This window comes from Nomascus leucogenys, chromosome 15, assembly GCF_006542625.1.
Source record: "Nomascus leucogenys isolate Asia chromosome 15, Asia_NLE_v1, whole genome shotgun sequence".
Classification (NCBI taxonomy): Eukaryota; Metazoa; Chordata; class Mammalia; order Primates; family Hylobatidae; genus Nomascus; species Nomascus leucogenys.
The window spans coordinates 95,663,758-95,682,519 of NC_044395.1; the positions used below are offsets into that span (position 1 = coordinate 95,663,758).

The 18,762-nt window shown below is 44.3% G+C and overlaps 1 protein-coding gene across 3 annotated transcripts in view; it reads right to left on the reverse strand.

The window, feature by feature from the left end:
- The window catches only part of SLC1A2 (solute carrier family 1 member 2), a 166,923-nt gene extending 149,488 nt beyond the window's left edge, over nt 1-17,435 (reverse strand). The window contains exon 1 of one of the 3 annotated variants that reach the window (XM_030794826.1): nt 17,337-17,435. In XM_030794826.1, coding sequence (XP_030650686.1) covers nt 17,337-17,341 — 5 coding nt within the window. In that variant the 5' untranslated portion in view covers nt 17,342-17,435. Of the gene's footprint in view, nt 1-16,350; nt 16,955-17,308 lie in introns of those variants that run through there. The other 2 variants (XM_030794827.1, XM_003254419.2) reach the window with 2 other exon arrangements.
- Between the last annotated feature and the right edge of the window lie 1,327 nt (nt 17,436-18,762).

The window sequence follows — 18,762 nt, forward strand, 5'->3', positions numbered from 1 at the left end:
ATAACACAGTAATGCTATTCCAGGAAGAACAATGACAACCAACATTATAGGTATCTTCCAGGTCCCAGGCACTATGCCGAACACTTCACACACATCCTGCCTTCATCCATTCCAAAATCGTTTCAGGTGGGTGATATTGTCCTTATTTAACAGATAAAGAATCTGAGTCTCAGAGAGGCTAATTAACTTACCCAAAGTCACACAGCTAGTGAGTGGTGGGACAGGAATTTTTGCCTAGATCTTTCTGAGTATAAAACACGTCTTTTTAACTGCTGTGCAACACTGGCTCAGAAGCTGTTTTATGAAAGTTTCTCCTTATGAGAATATTCTAGTGCACTGCCAGAAGGCAGATTGTCTCAAGGTCATCTGTCATCTTTACCATGTTCACTGTCACTGGTAACAGGATTTCATACAAGCCTGCACACGTGTGGCTGCCCTGTAGGACTGGCTACATAATGTGTGGGTCTGCACGTAATTTGGGCAAAATGAAATCTTGAGACCCCTTGTTCAAATTAAGCATTTCAAGATGATAAGAGCAGAGCATTAAATCGTGGGCTGCCTAAGTCGCATATCCATAAAGCAAGTCCTGCTTCCCAGGGTTCCTATGTTTATACCCAAATAATCTAAGATTGTCTTGAAGGAGAAACCAGAAATTCTTGAGGTAAAGAACTCATCCAGTGAGCTCTTTGGCTGCATGCTTTTTATTTATTCAACAAATATCCTGTGATCTTATGACATGAGAAACTCAAGGGTTAATTTAATGCCCCCTAACCAGACACTAGAGCCACAGCTGGACAGAATCCTGATTTTCCTGTTCCTTAAAAACAAGGGAACATCTTCATCTTGCTGGCTTGGCTCAGCAGCTTAGCTCAAAGGCAAAGGGGGAAAGTCTTTTTGTTTTTTTTTGAGACAGAGTCTCACTCTGTGGCCCAGGCTGGAGTGCAGTGGCACAATTTCAGCTCACTGCAACCTCCGCCTCCCGGGTTCAAGCGATTCTCTTGCCTCAGCCTCCCAAGTACCTAGGACTACAGGTGCTCGCCACCATGCCCGGCTAATTTTTGTATTTTTAGTAGAGATGGGATTTCACTGTTGGCCAGGCTGGTCTGGAACTCCTGACCTCGTGATCCGCCCACCTTGGCCTCCCAAAGTGCTGGGATTACAGGCGTGAGCCATCGCGCCCGGCCGGGAAAGTTCCCTTTAAGCAAACATATGGACGCATGGATCAGTCCCTGCTCCGTGATCACGGCCACCTCAGCTGCACAGAATCCTGATATTCCTGCTCCCGGGAAGCAAGGGAACGTCTTCCTCTTGCTGGCTTGCCTCGGCAGCTTAGCTCAAAGGCAAAGAGGGAAAGTCCTCTCTAAGCAAACATATGGACACGTGGATCAGTCTCTGCTCCTCCACAGGTGCCTCCTAAGGCAGTCTGCCCTTTACCAAAAACACAACGTTTTCATGCCTATTTTAATTTTGTTTCTTGCTTCCCATTGGGTTGAAAGCTAGACTTTGGGGGTGGCTGATAAGTCATTTTGAAAAGACAAATACCTGTTTTCATGCCTCCATTCTTGTGTTGTTGATTTTGGGGCCTTTCCAACCCTTTCCAAATGGTATTTCAATCCCTTGAGTGTCTAGGCTTCCTGCTTTTAAGGCCTCCCTTCTAACCCAGGGTTGCCCCATTCACCTTAAAACATTTTTCAATAACCCAGAAAAAAACAGGCTGAACATACCCAAGCTCCGGAACCAGCACCCCGCTGATGACTCCCAGGAGAAGCCAAGAGGACAAAGACAAGGATGAGGATGAGGACCCAGGACCTGCTGGTGAATGGCAACTGCTGTCAACTCACTTTCAACCTCAGCCGGTTGTCCCAGGTGTAGCCTTGGCCTTCAGAGGGCTGGTCCCCGGTTGTTACTCCAGATCACTTGGAATGTAAACAAAGTGGTTGGGCTTCCCTTCTTGGAAACCAAGACAACAGCTGGTGCGGGGCCTGGGAAAGAGGTAATTTGCCCTCTCGCTCTTGCTTCAAAGCAGCAGGAAAATCACCATGGCTCAGAGGTGTGGCTCCACAGTGCTCCCTGCTGGGCAAATTGCTCCCGGTCTGTCTGACCACTGGACAATCACGTGTGAATTTTGTGTTGAGATCTAGAGTTTACTTGCCTTGAACCCCACTGAGAGTCTTCAGAGGGAGAGAGAAAGCAAATAAAGTAAAAATGAAATCTGTATATGCTTGGTTCTCGCAACTAACAATGGCTTCCCTGTCAGAGCAGACGAGAAAACCCAGCATCTCGGCTTTGACTCTACTTTGACTTCAAAAACAGCAGTTTGAGTGCCCTGGCTCTGAATCTAGGAGGATTCTAGCATTTTCCATAAGGATGATGAGGATAGCTTCAGCTGAAGACTTTCCCATAAGGCTCAGGAAGGGGATTTTATAAACTGATCTTTCATCCAATCACAGGACTCGCACTGTGAGGACTCACAGAGTCAAGAAAGAAGATGTCAGCCATGGTTTTTCTTCTCTTATCCCACCAGGATGCGATAAATATCCCCCAACATGTCCAGTCACCAGAAAACTCCAGAAAAGAACTCCATTTCAGGAAATATAAGAATAGTTAACATTTTTATTTAGGTTACTGGAAAACACACATACCAACTACAAGGTATTATTTCTAGACCCATACAAAACCAGAGTAAGGGAACTCTATTGAGACTGATTAAATATACTAAGTGTCTCTTTAATAGTTAAAAGATCAATTTAACAACAATGTGGTCTGCTTCTGGTAACTTTTCTTTTTCTAAATCAGTTTTCAAGCCCTGGATTTTTTTTTTTTTTTAACTAATGCAATTGAAAAATCTGCTTTGACTTAAGGAATCCCTTCTTTGTATCTGAATATCAAATTCATTCTAGCTTCTCCTTGCTTTTCTTTACAAAGAACAAGGAAAAGGAATAGACAGACACGATTCTGAGAGGAGGCAGGCATCTTGGGAAAGATAGAGGATGGGCTCAAAGACTCTTCTCTGATGAAATTTCATTGCATTTTAAAAGAACTGCAGATACAGGAGTTTGTAATTTTCCCAGACAGCAGCACGGGGACATGACTGACTGTGACAAATACATTTTTGGCTTCACAAGATGAGCTGCTGCCCATCTGATTATTCTTGTAACCTCCTTGAACCCTATTAATCCTTAGCAAAGGGTAATTATTGACTGGTAGGCAGGAATGGGGATGTTCAGCTGACCACCAGAACCTTACCAAGATGACCATGACCCAACAAGCAAAAGGAAATGTTTTCTCAACCTTGGATCTGTTGCCTCCCACACCTGTTCCCTTCTGTCATCTCTATGCCCTTGCATATCTCTTTTGCGAGGTAGACAATTCAATTACACTAACATTCATCATGATAATGATAATAAGATGAGGCACAAAGAAATTAATGTAATCCTGATCCTCAGAGAGATACCAGGATAGTGAACAGACAGACAAGAAAACACCTAGCACACTCTGTTATGATGAGTTGCTATGAGAGAGGTCTGAACAAAGTGTAATAAGGACAGACTCCCTGGAAGAGGCACAACTCAAACATCACCTCTTCCGAGAAGCCTTCCTTCCTTCTCCAGGCTGACAAGGATGAGAATTCAGCCAACAAATGCTTACTGAGTGCACTGCATTAGGATCTAGGAGGACATGATGATGAACTAGTCTTCAAAGTGCTTACTTTGTAGATACAAACAGACAGTTAAATAAAATATGTAAAAGTTGTAATTGATGCAGTGAAGGAAGTAAACAAGGGGAATGAGGTAGGACTAGGAAAGAGAGACCTATTTTAGGTGGAATGGGAAGAGGAGGCCTCTCTGGGAAATATCATTCAAGCTGAGGACCAAAGCATGCTCCAGGATCAGAGGGTTCCAGTCATCTGTGGAATGGTGGTAGGTGGAGGGTAGAAAGTGGTTCTGGAAAAGAGAATGCAAATGTGGGCAAGACCGTGGGATATCTGAGGAACTGAGGTAGAAATTAGTAAGCTTGTAGGTTGAGGCTGAAGGAAGAAAAAAAAAGGCAGGGATAATACCAACATTTCTGGCTTTGAATCTCTAAACAGATAGAATTTACTGAGATGGGGAAAGTTGGGAGTGGGTACAGATGAGTTTGAAGGGAAAAAAAAATCAAGAGTTCCATTGTACTATGATAATTTCCAGACATCTATGCATTGCACAAATGGAGACATCAGTTAGGTTGTACAATATATGAATCCAGAACCTGGAAAAAAGGCCTGAAATAGAAACATACAGTTGGGAGTTATCAGGATACATGTGCTATGCAAATACCCCGGAAGTGATTCAAAGGGAATGCAGAGCCCAAGAGGAGATTGGGATTAAAACTGGGTCCGATAAAATTTTCACAAACTATGCAAGAGCATAAATGGTGAAGGGTTAAGGGAAGAAAGAGAAGAATTCCAACTAGGGAGACTTAGAAAGGATTTAAAAGGTAAATCTTAAAAAAAAAAAAAAAACAGCAAGCACTACTAAAATACATCCAACTCTAGCTTGCTGACTAATGAGGCTATAGAAGTAAGGACAAGCTGGCTGCCCCATCTGTCACTCTACAGATGACCAGGGTTGATCATGTGGAATTGACCATCTAGGCAGGCAGCCATTTCCTCCCTGTCCCTTCTGAGTTGTGCTCCCCTGTACTCTGGGATCGGTCTCCCAGAGGCACCCTGCTCTTCCTGCAGGAACCCCCAAAGTGAGCAATGAATTAGCCTCAGGTTCTAACTCTTTCCTTCATCAGTATCTTCCACAGATAATTCAAGATCTCCCCTTCATTAATCAAGCCTTTCCCTTAGCAGATGAACAGGCTTATAGCACACCCGGCCTAAAATTAAAACAACCCAACATATAATCCTGCTCTCGCCTTATCTGCTTTCCTAGTACCATCTACCTCTTGGCTACCATTTATGGAAAAAAATAATTTGCATTCATTTTCTCTCCACCCATTCTCAACCCACACCAACATGGCAGCAGCTGCCATCACTTTGCTGACCCAGCTCTGGCAAAGGCCAATGATGGCCTTGAAATTGACTAATCCAATGACTACTTTTCAGTCCTTCCACGATTTGACCTCTCCATAGCATGCAGCACTGTCGGCCACTTCAAGTCACCTGCTCACTCTTGACTCCCCTCCTTACCTCTCAGCACCCTGCACCTCGTGAATCACCTCCCTCTGCCCATCTTCGGATACTAGAGCTTCCCAGGATTCTTCTCTCAGCCCAATTCTTTTCTCCAGCTTCATGCTCTGTGCGGGTGAGCTCCCTTACATCTATAATACAAATAGCACTCCATAAAGGCCCCGGCCTCTCATGACTCTAACTGCCCAGTGAACATCTCTACTGATATCCCACTCACCACAAATGCTAAGCCAATGTGCTGAACCAAATTCACTGTCTTCTTCAAATTTAATTTCTCTCCTGAATTCCTTTTTCTGCACTTACCTCGCCCCCATTTGCTTAATCTAGAAGGCTGAGAGATGGCTTTAAGCCTTTCCACCTGCTCACACCTACTTGCACTTGGTCACCAAGTCCTTCTAAATATCCTTGGAATCTGGTAACCTATGTTCATTTCTATACCTTAATTCAGGTCATAATCTCCCACCTAAATTATTGCTGCCATCTTCTAACTAGTCTCAGTGTCTCATCCCCCTTGATATGGTTTGGCTGTGTCCCTACCCAAATCTCAACTTGAATTGTATCTCCCAGAATTCCCATGTGTTGTGGGAGGGACCCAGAGGGAGGTAATTGAATCATGGGGCCAGTCTTTCCCATGCTATTCTCGTGGTCGTGAATAAGTCTTACAAGATCTGATGGGTTTATCAGGGGTTTCCACTTTTGCTTCTACCTCATTTTTCTCTTGCTGCCACCATGTAAGAAATGCCTTTCACCTCTCACCATGAATCGGAGGCCTACTCAGCCATGTGGAACTGTGAGTCCAATTAAACCCCTTTTTGTTCCCAGTTTCAGGTATGTCAGGTATATTTAAGCATTTTGTTTTTATTGTTAATAAAGCCATGTTTTTATGTTATGGGGAAGGAGCCACTGGTCCAGAGGACAAAAGGTTAAAAGTTTTTGTTAAAAATAATTTCTTTGACAGTGAATAGTGAATCATTCATACCCCTTTATTTGGCTGTTACATTCTATGTGCAAACATGTATTTCCTAAATATAGATTGAATGTAATCGGTGACATCTTTACCCACAAACTGGAAATATGCATAATACCGATCTGCCATGGTAAATAACAGACTTGTAACTATTAAAAACAGGTAAGGAAAGAAAAGAAAGGCAATTTCCAATGAGATTTGGTTGGCTTGCTCTACCTTGTGTTGCTCTACAATTGAGTCACTGGAATTAATTTGTTGTCCTGATAAAAACACAAACACAATGATAATCAGTGTCTTGGTCTCAGAAAGCAGAGTCAACTGATGCAAGAAAATAAGGGAAAACACTCATGAAGATATAATTTGCAAGGCCTTGGGTTGTGTGTACAAAAGTGTTCTTTCACCTCTGAACATATCTTAATATTTGCCAGTGGAATAGAACAGAGAAATATCAACATATACGTACCTTTGGCTTGAAGTTGACAGACTACCTGACTTCTTGAATCAACAGAGCAATGCAGTGGATATTCCAGAAAGGATTTATCTAATTCATTGTTCACTTTTCCCCAGGTAAGGACTCCATGGGAAATAACACTTGCAGTAGTGTGAAAATGGCTGCTGTCAACACTGAAAATATCAATAATAGCTACACTCTTTTCTCAATATATTTATTTATTATTCCTTCTGACCCCTTCCATTATACTCACCACTCTAGATAGAAATTAGATTAATGTAACTAATTTCTCTCTCTAAAGCAGGACTTTCAGATAACCATCTTTCCATTGGACATGGCACCCTTGGAAGGACTGGAATGAAGAGAAGGGCTTCTGTCATATGTACTTGGTGACTATGTGAGACACAGCTAAAGCTGAGGAAGATGGCTAGGCACGGTGGTTCACGCCTATAATCTCAGCACTTTGGGAGGCCTAGGCAGGCGGATTATCTGAGGTCAGGAGTTCAAGACCAGCCTGGCCAACATGGTGAAATCCTATCTCTACTAAAAATACAAAAATTAGCCAGGCATCCTGGCGCGTACCTGTAAACCCAGCTACTCAGGAGGCTGAGGCAGGAGAATCACTGGAACCCAAGAGGTGGAAGCTGCAGTGAGCTGAGATCATGCCACTGCACTCCAGCCTAGGTGACAGAGCAAGGCTCTGTCTCAAAGATAAATAAATAAATAAATAAACCCGAGGAAGATGATGACCTTGAATTCTCCCCAGCCTGCCCATCAGAATCCACTTTCCCTGTCTTAAAGGGCAAACAAAAAAAAAAATGACTATTTCTGGAGAACAGGATTGGGGCCGGAGATAGTCTTTTACTTTTTTACTTTATGCCATTTCGTAATATTTGAGGTTTTTATTTTTTAAGATATAGCTTTATTTATTTCCTTATTTCTAACAAATAAAAATAGTATGTATTTGTGCTATACAACATGAACAACATGATGCTTTGATATAGACAAACACTGTGGAATAAAATAAATCAAGCTAATTAATGTATCCATTACCTTACATACTTATCATTTTTTGGTGGTGAGAACACTTAGAATCTACTGTTCTCCCAATTTTCAAGTACACAGTCAATTGCTGTCAACTATAGTCACCATGCTGAACAATAGGTCACTTAATGTTATTCCTCCTGACTACCTGAAATTTTGTATCACTTGACCAGCAAGGTATAGCATTTTACTACAGATGATAGCTTTGTGGATGCCTGGATATTCTGATCACAAGCAACCAGACTCATTATTTTATTATCTTTCAAACATTTGAATTTGGAAACAGTGGTAGATGCTGTGACATGCTACCCAGATCCCTTTCCCCCCATATTTAGGACTGAATGATTCATTTGCCCAGCTGCTGGGCATGTTGATAAGTGACAGCTCTTAACTATATTCCCCCCAACCCCAAGCCTTGCCCCGTACCGAGGTCCATGTCCTCTGTTCCAGCACAGCCCCATTCAATGGCTGGTTAATGTAGGGGTAGAAAGGCCAAATCTCTTTCCTCAATTCAGGATCATTCTGAAGGGCCATCCCTGTTCCAGAGCTCCTTGTGGGTTGGCAGGCTTTGGTGCTACTGTTTCAACCTCTCCCTCTGCCCACCCTGGCTTCCCTCATTCCTTCGTGAGGATTTATGCTGAAAGCTCCTCCCAATAAACTCCATGCACACAAGTCTCCATCTCAGAATCTGCTTCCCAGGACCAACCAATGACACCTCAACCCCAGTGTATCAATACTTGTGAAAAGATTCTAAAGTTCAGTGCTCTCAGACTAATAGATAATGAGTTCTACATTTGAAATGTTAGCAATTAATTATGATCTAAAAATCAATGATCCTTCAAATGCTAAGATTCTATGATGATTTTATAAATATCTGCTGATTGATGGGATTGAGTTCCAGAAAAATACTGGGAAAATAGATTCAGTCTATAATTCCATTACTCTCTAATCTATTCTTAGAAATTAGCCCAATATTTATTCTTCACACTTTTTCTAGACCATATGTTGCATATAAATAGAAAAAATGATAGCTGAACCAATCCCCCAGGTACCATCAGCCACTTTAGAATGTCTGAGATGTGTGTTGTTGGTTGATAACCATCCATTTCACTCTTGAACAAATTTGTCTAATTGGATTTTGTTCATGTTGATGTCCATCCACTTTCCTAAGAAATCTATCAGATTCCAACTGTTCTTTCTTAATTAATTTTTTTAGAGACAGGGTCTTGCTATGTTGCCCAGGTTGGAGTGCAGTGGTTATTCACAGGCATTGTTATAGCTAGCTCACTGCAGCCCCCAACTCCCATTCTCAAGAGATCCTCTCACCTCAGCCTCCTGAATAGCTAGGACTACAGGTGCACACCACTATGCCCAGCCCAACTGTCCTTTTAAGTAAAGATTGGGATTAAACACAATCTACAGCAGTTAGCTTTCCATGATATCTAAGAGAGAAGAATGATTTTCTTCTTTTCTCTGTTTTCTTTTACCTATCTCCCTTCATGTACTACTACTTCTTCCATTTGAAATTATCTTGTTTGACATCTACAAATAGGTCTGACAATCATTTTCAATTAACTAAACTTATTCTCACTTTTTTTATGGTGACATTTTCTTTTGAATGTCACATCTCCACTGAAAGAATAACTTCTTTCTGTAATAATTGCTGTCCTTCTTAAGGCATTGCCTCTTAAATTCTTTAAGATTCTTTAAGAATTTAAGATTCTTACATTATTTTTTCTCCAGAGACACTAGGCTATCTTGCTTTCTTTGAAGGAAATTATTGAAGACACTCACTGGAGCAAAAAATAAAAATAAAAAATAAAAAGCAAAGGAAGGATCCATGAAATTTTAAGGAAATGTGGATTAATTGCAAAATATGGATAATACAAAACACAGTACAATTAGATGACAAAAAACAGAACAAAAAACTCAATAACAGCATAAAATCAAAACTTCTCTAAGTTTCAGTTTTTTCATCTCTAAAATGAGATAATATTCCCTAGGGGATTTTCAAGGATGAAATGAAGTCATATATATATAGCCACATAAGCTTGGCTGATCCTGTTTATATTTGTTTATGGTGATATGGAACACTGTAGATATATGTCAATTGCCTCACTCTTACCAAATTCTATACTTGGTGGAGAAAGCTTTTATAATCAAAAGAGAATGAAATGCCATGGGAATTGGGATTCCCTAAGGATTGAAGGGCTTCCAAAGGGAGTCAGACCACCAGTGTGGACAAAGTGCTGACATTTACTGCCATCTGTTGGGTGATGAGCAAACTGTCCCACTCTTTAAAACACACAGAAATACGCTTCTGGAAGATTTCTTCCTCGATTCAAAAGGCATCCTTAGCGCATCACTGTTTGCATCTGCTATGAAATAAACATCAGCCCCACTCCTAGAGGGACAAGACCAGTAGCTGTTTCAGGAAAGAGCGTAAGTTAAGTCGCAACCCTAAACAGCCACATCTGAAGGCTGCAAAAGAAAACATAAATTCCAGGGGCTGCTATAAGCTCAGCTACATTTGCCACTACAAAGCACATACCCAAGGCTCAATTCAATATCCCAAAGGTTGGGACCCATGTGGTCATGCCCTGTGCTCTTTCAAAGCACTGCCTCTAGACCAGACAATGCTATTGGCTTCCTGACTACCAAACCAATAATTACAAAAGACCTCTCCATTAAGTACAACCCAGACCAAAGTTAAAGAAAATAACAAGAAGTGCTTGGGGGGTGGGGGGAAAGGTAGCTTGAATGATCTTTTTTTTTACATAGAAATGAGATTTTGAATAATTCTTCAAATCCAAAACCACTAGGCAGTGGTATATACCAAGAGAATGGTATGCACGCTTTCAATCTCTCAATAACTTCCTTGGAGAGGTAAGGGGTCAGGCAGGTAACATGAGAAAAGTAGTCCCAGAACAGACTGTGCCCAACCTGAAAGGCATATGCCCTATCTCAAGAGATGGCCATTCCTCAGCCCCAGTTAACCCCTCCCTTGCTGGACTAAGAGGTATGGCCTAGTAACTACAGGCATGGATCCCAGAGCCAGGATGCTTGGGTTGAAGGCCTAGCTTTGCCACTCACTGGCTGTAAAATCTTGGGCAATTCGCCTACTCTTTCCGTGCCTCAGTTTCTGTACCTGTAAAATGAGGCTAAGAGTCACTCCTGCTGCATCATATTGTTGTGGGGATTAAATAAATTGATACACATTAAAGTGTTTAAAGCCAACTAGGATATAATCACTCAATAAATGGTACCAAGATAAAAGGGAAGGTTCTTTGTCATCAGGTCTCCCAATTTTTAAGAGAAGCCAGAATCAGGATTTTTTTTTAAGGTAAAACTAAGTATAGGTGAACAATTAAAACATGTGCAAAATCCTCTGTGAGCCTAAAAGAATATACCCATGGGCCACACACAGTCCACAGGCACCCAGTACCTCATGTCCAGTGCTGGGAAAAAGGCAAAGCGGGAGGCAGACAGGTCTCAGATTCACTTCCAACTTCGTCACCAGCTCTGTGATCCTGACAGCACAGTGGCTGGGAACTTGGGATGACAGAACCACATGACAGAAAGTCCTGTGCCAGATTACAAACAGCAAGTGACAGATGGCCCTCCTGACCAAACGTAAGAGAAGAAAGTACTCTCAGTGATTTAAGTGAAGCCTCTAATATAGAGGGGGGCATGGGGACAGCATCTCCCTCCTTGACCCCAAACACTTCATTCAAAGTCTTTAACATTGCCGTCATCTATCCTAGAGACCAGGATTGACACAGATCAAGTCTAGCCACCAAATTGAGTTCATTCCCTTCATTCCATTTTCAAAGGACAGTTCTTGCTCAGTGAGTCCATACTCTAAAGCAACTGTTGAGATTGCCAAAAATACCAAACAGCAGTTCAGCAAACAGTGGTCACATCTGTTTATCTAAGTGAGACATTAAACACGTGAATGAAAAATAAATAAATATCAACATCATTGAGAAACAACCCTTTAAAAGAAAAACCAAAGCATTAAGAAAATGAGGTCTTCTTTTTAAAATTTTAAAGATCTTCCTTTCATTCTCCTTTAATACTGTGGGCCCATTGTCTTTTCTGACATCATTTAAAGCCAACCAGACAGATTTATAATGAGATGCTAGTCCTTTTCTATTCTACCGACAAAATATGTGGCCCATCTGCCCCCAGTCAATGATGGAGCACATGAAGATGGAGCAAAGAGATATTTTTAAACATTCCTTTAATTAATTCATTCCAAGGAGTTGGCACTTGGAGAGTTGCGGGGTGAGGGGCGGGCAGAGGGAGGAGAGAGCAAGCTCATGATCGTGGTAAATAAAGAGATTTGCCATAATCTGGATTCTAAAACCCTTTCTATGAAGCATCCTGCCTGGCCCCCAACAAGCTGTTAAGGGCATGAAATCAAAAGCTGCAAGCAAGGCATGTCTGGTGTTTGTTAGATGTTTCTTCAGACTGCGAAGACAAGTTCTTTAAATGCAAGCAAAACTAAAATTTTATCTTCAGAATAATGCTTCTGCCTACTATTCCTAGAAGATTTAATACTATCAGTGTTTTAGTAGATTAAAATAATTGTAGCAGGCCACTGAAATGAAGAATAGATTCAGCTCATGCCAAGAGGCAAGCCAGTCCAATGGGAGAAAAATTCAATATGAGAAACAATTCAGTTTGCCTTTAAAAGGGGGGAAACCAGACATCAGGGCATTGTGTGACACAGCCATGGAGGAGGGCAGGGAGGGGAGGATTTACATTGAAATCATTCTGTGTTGAGCTTCAAATCATGAAAAAGCTTTGCAATTCTGGAACTGTAGGATTTATGGCACACTGACCCAGAAATCTCACACTTAGCTGTTAAATATATTGCTCGTTTTTTGCAGCTGAAGCATCATCGCTTAAGGACTTTTCCTTGCTGACACGTCCTTTAAAGCCAAAGCCAAAGGAGACACAAAACACCTAATTGTGTTGCATGGAAGAGGAAAAGAAGTGGCCACTGATACTGATGAACAGATTTGTCTTTTGGTTTTTAATAACATGGAGTTTCTGCCTCACAAGTTTCATCTGGATTTAGAAATTATTTCCTGAGAATTAAGCTTTCAATTACTCACAGCGACTGTCTTAGTAAACATGAAATGGTTTTCTCATAGCTCTACTAATATCTATTTTCCCCAAGGAGGTTGATTTCTATATTATTGAAAATGAGAAATGAAAATTCCAGCCAAGCCTGAGGCATGCAACCTGCAAACCCCTGTAGACCATAAGCCCCATATCCTTTACTCACTTTCCAATAAGTCCACTCTGTAGGCTTTTCCTCCTGCTGACCTCAAATTCATTCCCAAGGGGAGAAGCGAGGGGACAATGGTTATGGTTTGCTTTTATTTGCTTGAAATAATAAATTCAAGGGGTCTCCCTTGCCAGGGTTTTTCCACTGTCAGCAGTTTTCTCTTTCCCTTGCTCTTTAAGTCAAACTGAAGCCCAAGCCCTCATGGCTGGCTTTCGCCCTGACCCCTTGGCTCCTGGGAGCTGATCAGAAGACAGATTGCCTTGGGTCTCTGACATAGAGAGTGACCTAGCCACCCCCCACCTCCAAGAAGATATTTATAAAATGCCTGCCTCTTCAGCATCTGGGCACTCCACTGTGACCCAGTCAGTAATGGACACTAGCCTGGCTGCCACCAACTACTTATAATCTCTTTCCAATTTGGGTCAGGGACCTAAAAGCCATCTCCGTAATTCTAGCCATGACAGGGAACTCAGAAAAAAAGAATGCTCAACTATTAAATTAGACCTTGCTTTGCAGGAAAATACCTCTCAGAGCCTGGGAACTACCAAAGAGTCCACTATTGATTTTTATGGAAACTGGATGCTAATAATCTCAATTCCAAATAATCAAAGCCCTCAAAAAAACCAGACTGTGGTGGCATATGCTCTGCACAGGCAAAGACCAATGCACAGGTTACAAAGAGAATATCCTAAAAGGCAATTTGCAGGATAGGTACGCCAAAAGTTTGAGAGAGAGCCAGTAATCTGCACCAGCCATGCCCAGCACACATCCTTTTCAGATGATAACCCCAAAGCTTTGCCAAGTCTTGTAATCTTTCTGGAAAGATGGTATTCCCTATATATAATTTTACCCTTAAAGTCTATTTTTGTTGGACTGCCTACTTCACAGAGTTACTGGAAGAATCAAATGTGATGAGGTACACGAATGAGCTTTGAAAGTGAAGTGTTAAACAAACATAAGATGTCATTATTGCTTCTAATAATTCTTTAGAAATTGGTAATTAACATGTTCTGCTGCTGATAATTACATCACCAAATAAATGTGAACCAGAATGGTCAGTTTCCCATATTATCCTATTCCCCAAACATTCTGGATCAAACAGAGTTGAGCTGAAAACATATAAATTGAAAGTATATAACTATATTGCTATTTTTGCTTCCTTCTCAGTAATGTATGTTTCAAGGAAACAATTTCAATATTGTTGAAGGGCAAAAGCTAACAAAGGAGACAGCCTGAGGAGTCTTAGTAAATGTTTCTTTACAAGGCACATTAACCAAAGATGTTAGAAGTTGCAAGAGATCTCATGAGTCCACATGAACAATTTACTAATAAAAATCCTTGACTGGATGGAGCTAGACTTCTAAAAGGCAGTCCCAGACTATTTCTGTATCCCCCCAACTCGGAGTTCCTCACATGTGAGTTCCACTCAACAAGTGCTCAGTAAATGCTCCTGGAAGAAAAGAAGAGAAGAAGAAAGGAAAGACCAGGGCTTCTGAGAATGTCACCTGCTCATCAGTTACTGCTGTTAAATAATAATGGGTCACAGATCCTATATTTGTTTCCCAGCCGTTCAACTTTTTTCAATTCTTTCATCTCTTAAATATAAGTTCCTCTGGTGAATCATTTCTTAACCACAAACAGTGCAGAAAGATGGGATTAATTGGATGGGAATCTTTCTAAAATGCTGAAAATCACTTTGGCTCTACATCGAATGTCACATCATTTGACAGCTTTCATTTAGGACAAAGGTAAAATAAACATACTTAGTTTGGGGCTGTTGTCGTAACCTCTCTTTCTCTATCTGGTCATAAAAATAGGGAGTGAGCTGGATGCAGGATTTGGAAGACTAATATCATCCATCTTTTTCACAGATGTTTTCCACCCTACCCTTTACAAGAAGGATAAGTCTAGAAGGTCCATGAAGGCAACCAGAAATTCTTTCATATCTTTTCTAATATAAAAGCCTTTTTAATTAAACATGGGAAGGCACTGATCTTGATCCATATGGGCTCCTAGTATCTATTTCTAGAGATCTGTTTTAGCACAAGGTACCACCCTCCTTGTACACAGGTGTCTTGCTGAAACATCTTTTTGGAGAAACAATAATCAAAAAAGTCCAAACTGCAAAATAGGGCAAAGGGAGAGACAAAATTTCATGCAATGACAAGATGCCAGATGCCTTTGGAAGGACTCTGGGGGACAGAAAAGGAATGAATTCCTTCTCCTGGACACAGAGAGACAGTTTTAGAAATATTTTCCTTCTATTGGAGATTGCAGTCTAGAGATCTGGCTTTGGATACTAGCTCTTCAGCCTGCTTAGAGATCCATTCCCCTAAAACAAGCCCGCGGAGTTGGCAAAATTTCTTAGGAGAAACAGGAAAATGCCAACACCACCACTTGAGCCCAGAGAAGCCCCTGATTTGCTTTTCACATAACATGGATCTTGTGATCGCTTGCAAGTGAGTAACTGCAATTTTGGGAATTAACCAAAGGTCTGAGCTGCCCAGTCTTTTCATTGCCACTCAGGTTCTACGAAGCCCAAAAAGTTTTCTGGGAGATACTGGTCCAAGGACTCTGTTTGTGGACCTTTCCTTTGATGTGTGAGTATTCAAAGAATCCTTTTGCCCCCTGCAGCCCCTTCTGTCTCTTGCTAAAGACGGTTGTCTTTAGTTATCACTGCGAGGGAGCTTTCCCCATGCCAACTGCAATCTCGGGAGGCAGGACACGACTCCAGACCCTCGGGCTGAATAGGGAAGCCAATGCTATCCCTGCCCGCTGGAGTCTGGCGACTCCTGCCCTTGTCCCAAACCACACGTTTTCCCGCCTCCCGGGAAGCACCCAAATCTCTTCCACCCTTCTTTAGAGCTAGCCAGGGAGATTCCGCCTTCCAGGGACAAGGAGCGATCGGAGCGGGCCCAGCATCTCCATGGCGACTCTGCAAACCTGGCGTTCGAGGCCGCGCGCGCTGGTCCTTGCCCTGCCCCAGGGCCCGGTCTTGGCTCATTCATTCCGGGCCGGCACCACCTGCAAGCCCGCCTCGGGCCTGGGGCGCCGCGCTCCAGGCGCTGCTACCCCGGTGTCTGCTCACACTGTGCCCAATCCCCTATTGTTTTGAAATCCCAAAAGTAACCTCAAGAGGATTTCTTCCTCACACTCTCACGCCCCCAGCGCACCTTACCCTTTTAATCAAAATAAAACAACCCTCAGCCTCTCGCATTTTCAAAGGATTAAGCAGCAATCTCCAAGAAAGAAAATCAATCCCCTCCCCACTATCGCATCCGCAGCCAAGCCACGGCTCCGCCACCACCTCCGAGGCCCGCCGCCGACGCCTCTCTGTCCGCATCCCGGATAGGGGCGCCACCACCCCGCGCGCGACCCCGCTTTCCCGCGAGTACAGATAAAAATCCCCTCACCCTTCCGTGGATGCCATGGTCTGGGGAACGCCCCCTCCTCTTCAGCACTATCCGGCAGCTGTGGGCAGGGGAGAGAGCGGCCGCCGGGATGAGCGCGAAGTGCTGCCGGGAGCGGTATTTAAGAGGAACCTCTACCCGCCCTTCCACCCGCCTCCGGGGTAAGCCCTTTAACGCCTCAGCGGGCGCAGGAGGCTCCTGCCGGCGCTAATCCGCGTCCCGGCTCTCCACGGCGCGCGACCCGCGCTCCCCTCCGCCCGCGGGGATGGCGCTTGGCGGGGAGCTCCGGGGGCTCCGAGGGTGGCTTCCCCGAGAGAGCGATGCGCCCAGGGCTGCAGGAGGGCGCACGCCTGCGATGCGCCCCTGCAGCCGCTGCCACCTGTGCTTTGCTGCGGGGCTCGCGGGCGCGGCGAGTGGCGGGAGCAGAGAGTGGTGGCAGAGGACGGTGAGCGTGCGTGCGCGTGTGCGGGTGTGTGCGCGCCGGGGGAGGCGGCGGAGGCCGCTGCGCCCTGGCTCGGCGCCGGCCGGGGAGGGATTGCAAGGTTTAGCCCCGCCGGAGCTGGGGATTTGCAGGCGATCCCTCTCTATTTTCGTCGAGAGCTGACATCACCCGCGCCGCCGCCTCGGGCAACTCCTTTAACCGCCGCCCCCCGCCCCCATCTCCAGTCGCGGTCCCTCCTCTGCCATCCCTCCCCCCAGCCTCTCGCCATAAATTAGCCAAATAAGAAAAGAGGCCCCGCCGCTAGTCCGGGAAAGCCTGGGCAGCCGGTGGCAGGAGCCCAGGATCTAAGGAGTAGCTATTGTTTCCCCTGAAGCCCGCGTGGCCCCGGGTCACCCCGTACGGGGTGAAGCGCAGGCGACGGCGCGGAGACCCGGGATGCCCCTCCGTCTCCGCCTCCCTGGAGCAGCCCCTGGCGCTCCCTCCTCACTCCCCGGAGCACCTGCTTCAGCTCACACTCACCCCCAAACTCACAGGCGGGCACACCCACCCCATCCTCCCACGTCTGGGGGTCCCAGGTCCCGCGGAGTCGAGCGGCTGAAACACGCGGGTGGTGCAGCCTAAACGCGGCCCAGCTGCGCGCCCTCCCCCGCCGAAGCTCGAATAAATCTCTGGCCTTCAATTATTCAGCGAGATTAATATTAATGCAGCTCCCTGGGGGCGGCAGGCGGGGTGCAGGGGAGGCCGGGAATTTTTTTTTTTTTTTAAGGCCGAGAGAGGTCGGCCTCGTGGGTGCCGGCTGAGAAGGCGCGGAGAGTTGGCCCAGGGGTGAGTGGCGGGGGACGGTTCTCCACCCACTCGGCGCTGTTCGCCGCCTGCTTCCGTGTCCCGGGGGCGGCGCACAGAGACAGATGGGCTTGTGCAAGGGAGAGTTCGAGCCTTCCGGACGCCTTTGCATAAAAATGACGAGACCTGTGCAGCTGTGATTATCTCTGGAATACAGCAGGAACCTAGGGTACCACTACTTGCCGACCCTGTGAGCGCAGAGCAGGCAAAGCCTCACTTTCCTCGTCTAGGCAATGGAACCCAAAAGAACTCACTTGGAGGGCCACAGGAGAATTAAACAGACTCTCTTTTTCCCCGGGGTAGACGATCTTCGGATTTGCGCTGTGCTGGACCTTGTTAGACGATGGAACGCGACCGGCCGCGTGCAAACTCTCTGAGCAGGGCCCAGGGATGGTGGCAGAGGAGCCGGATTCCCAGCAAGAGCGACTGGTAGTTAAATGCCAGGCGCTGATATCCGAAGGCTTGAGTTCTTCACCACCTTCTAGCTGAGTAACCTGGGGCAAATTCCTCCATCTCTTTCTTCATCCCACCTGTAAAATGGGACTATCTTCTCCCACTTCTCTGTGCTAAGAGAACTAAATGAAATGGAGAAGATATGTAAAACTCCTAAAGTGGCGTCTGGCACCCAGTAAACCCTCCAAAAATGTTCAGTGCATTCTCAGAGTCCTTAGAAGATAGTTCACTGGACAAAATATCCAAGTATGAATAGACAGATGAGAAAAATAACAAGAAAAAGAGGGGGAAACACATTAATCGAATTTTAAAAATAAATCTCTGCTCACCTCCTTCCTTTACTCTCCTTTCCAAAATCTGAATCCAAACGTCATCCTCCATCCATGCCTTTCTCCATCTCTCCCCTCCCCTCTTCTCTCTCAATCCTGTCTGCACCATTAGAATAATCATGTCTGTACCTTACTCATCCTAGGTTCCTTCAGAACCACTCTAACTTTGCATTTTCTTTATTTAAAAAAAAATGCCATAAGCATCTCTTCATCTTAGGGCATTTCACTTTGGGTACTCTCCTCTTCCAAAAAATTAGTTACTGTTTAACCTGGTAAATGTGTTTAAAAATAACTTGTAGATGAAGAGCTACCTTCTTTCACTTTAGTAGTATGTTTGACACTCGCTCC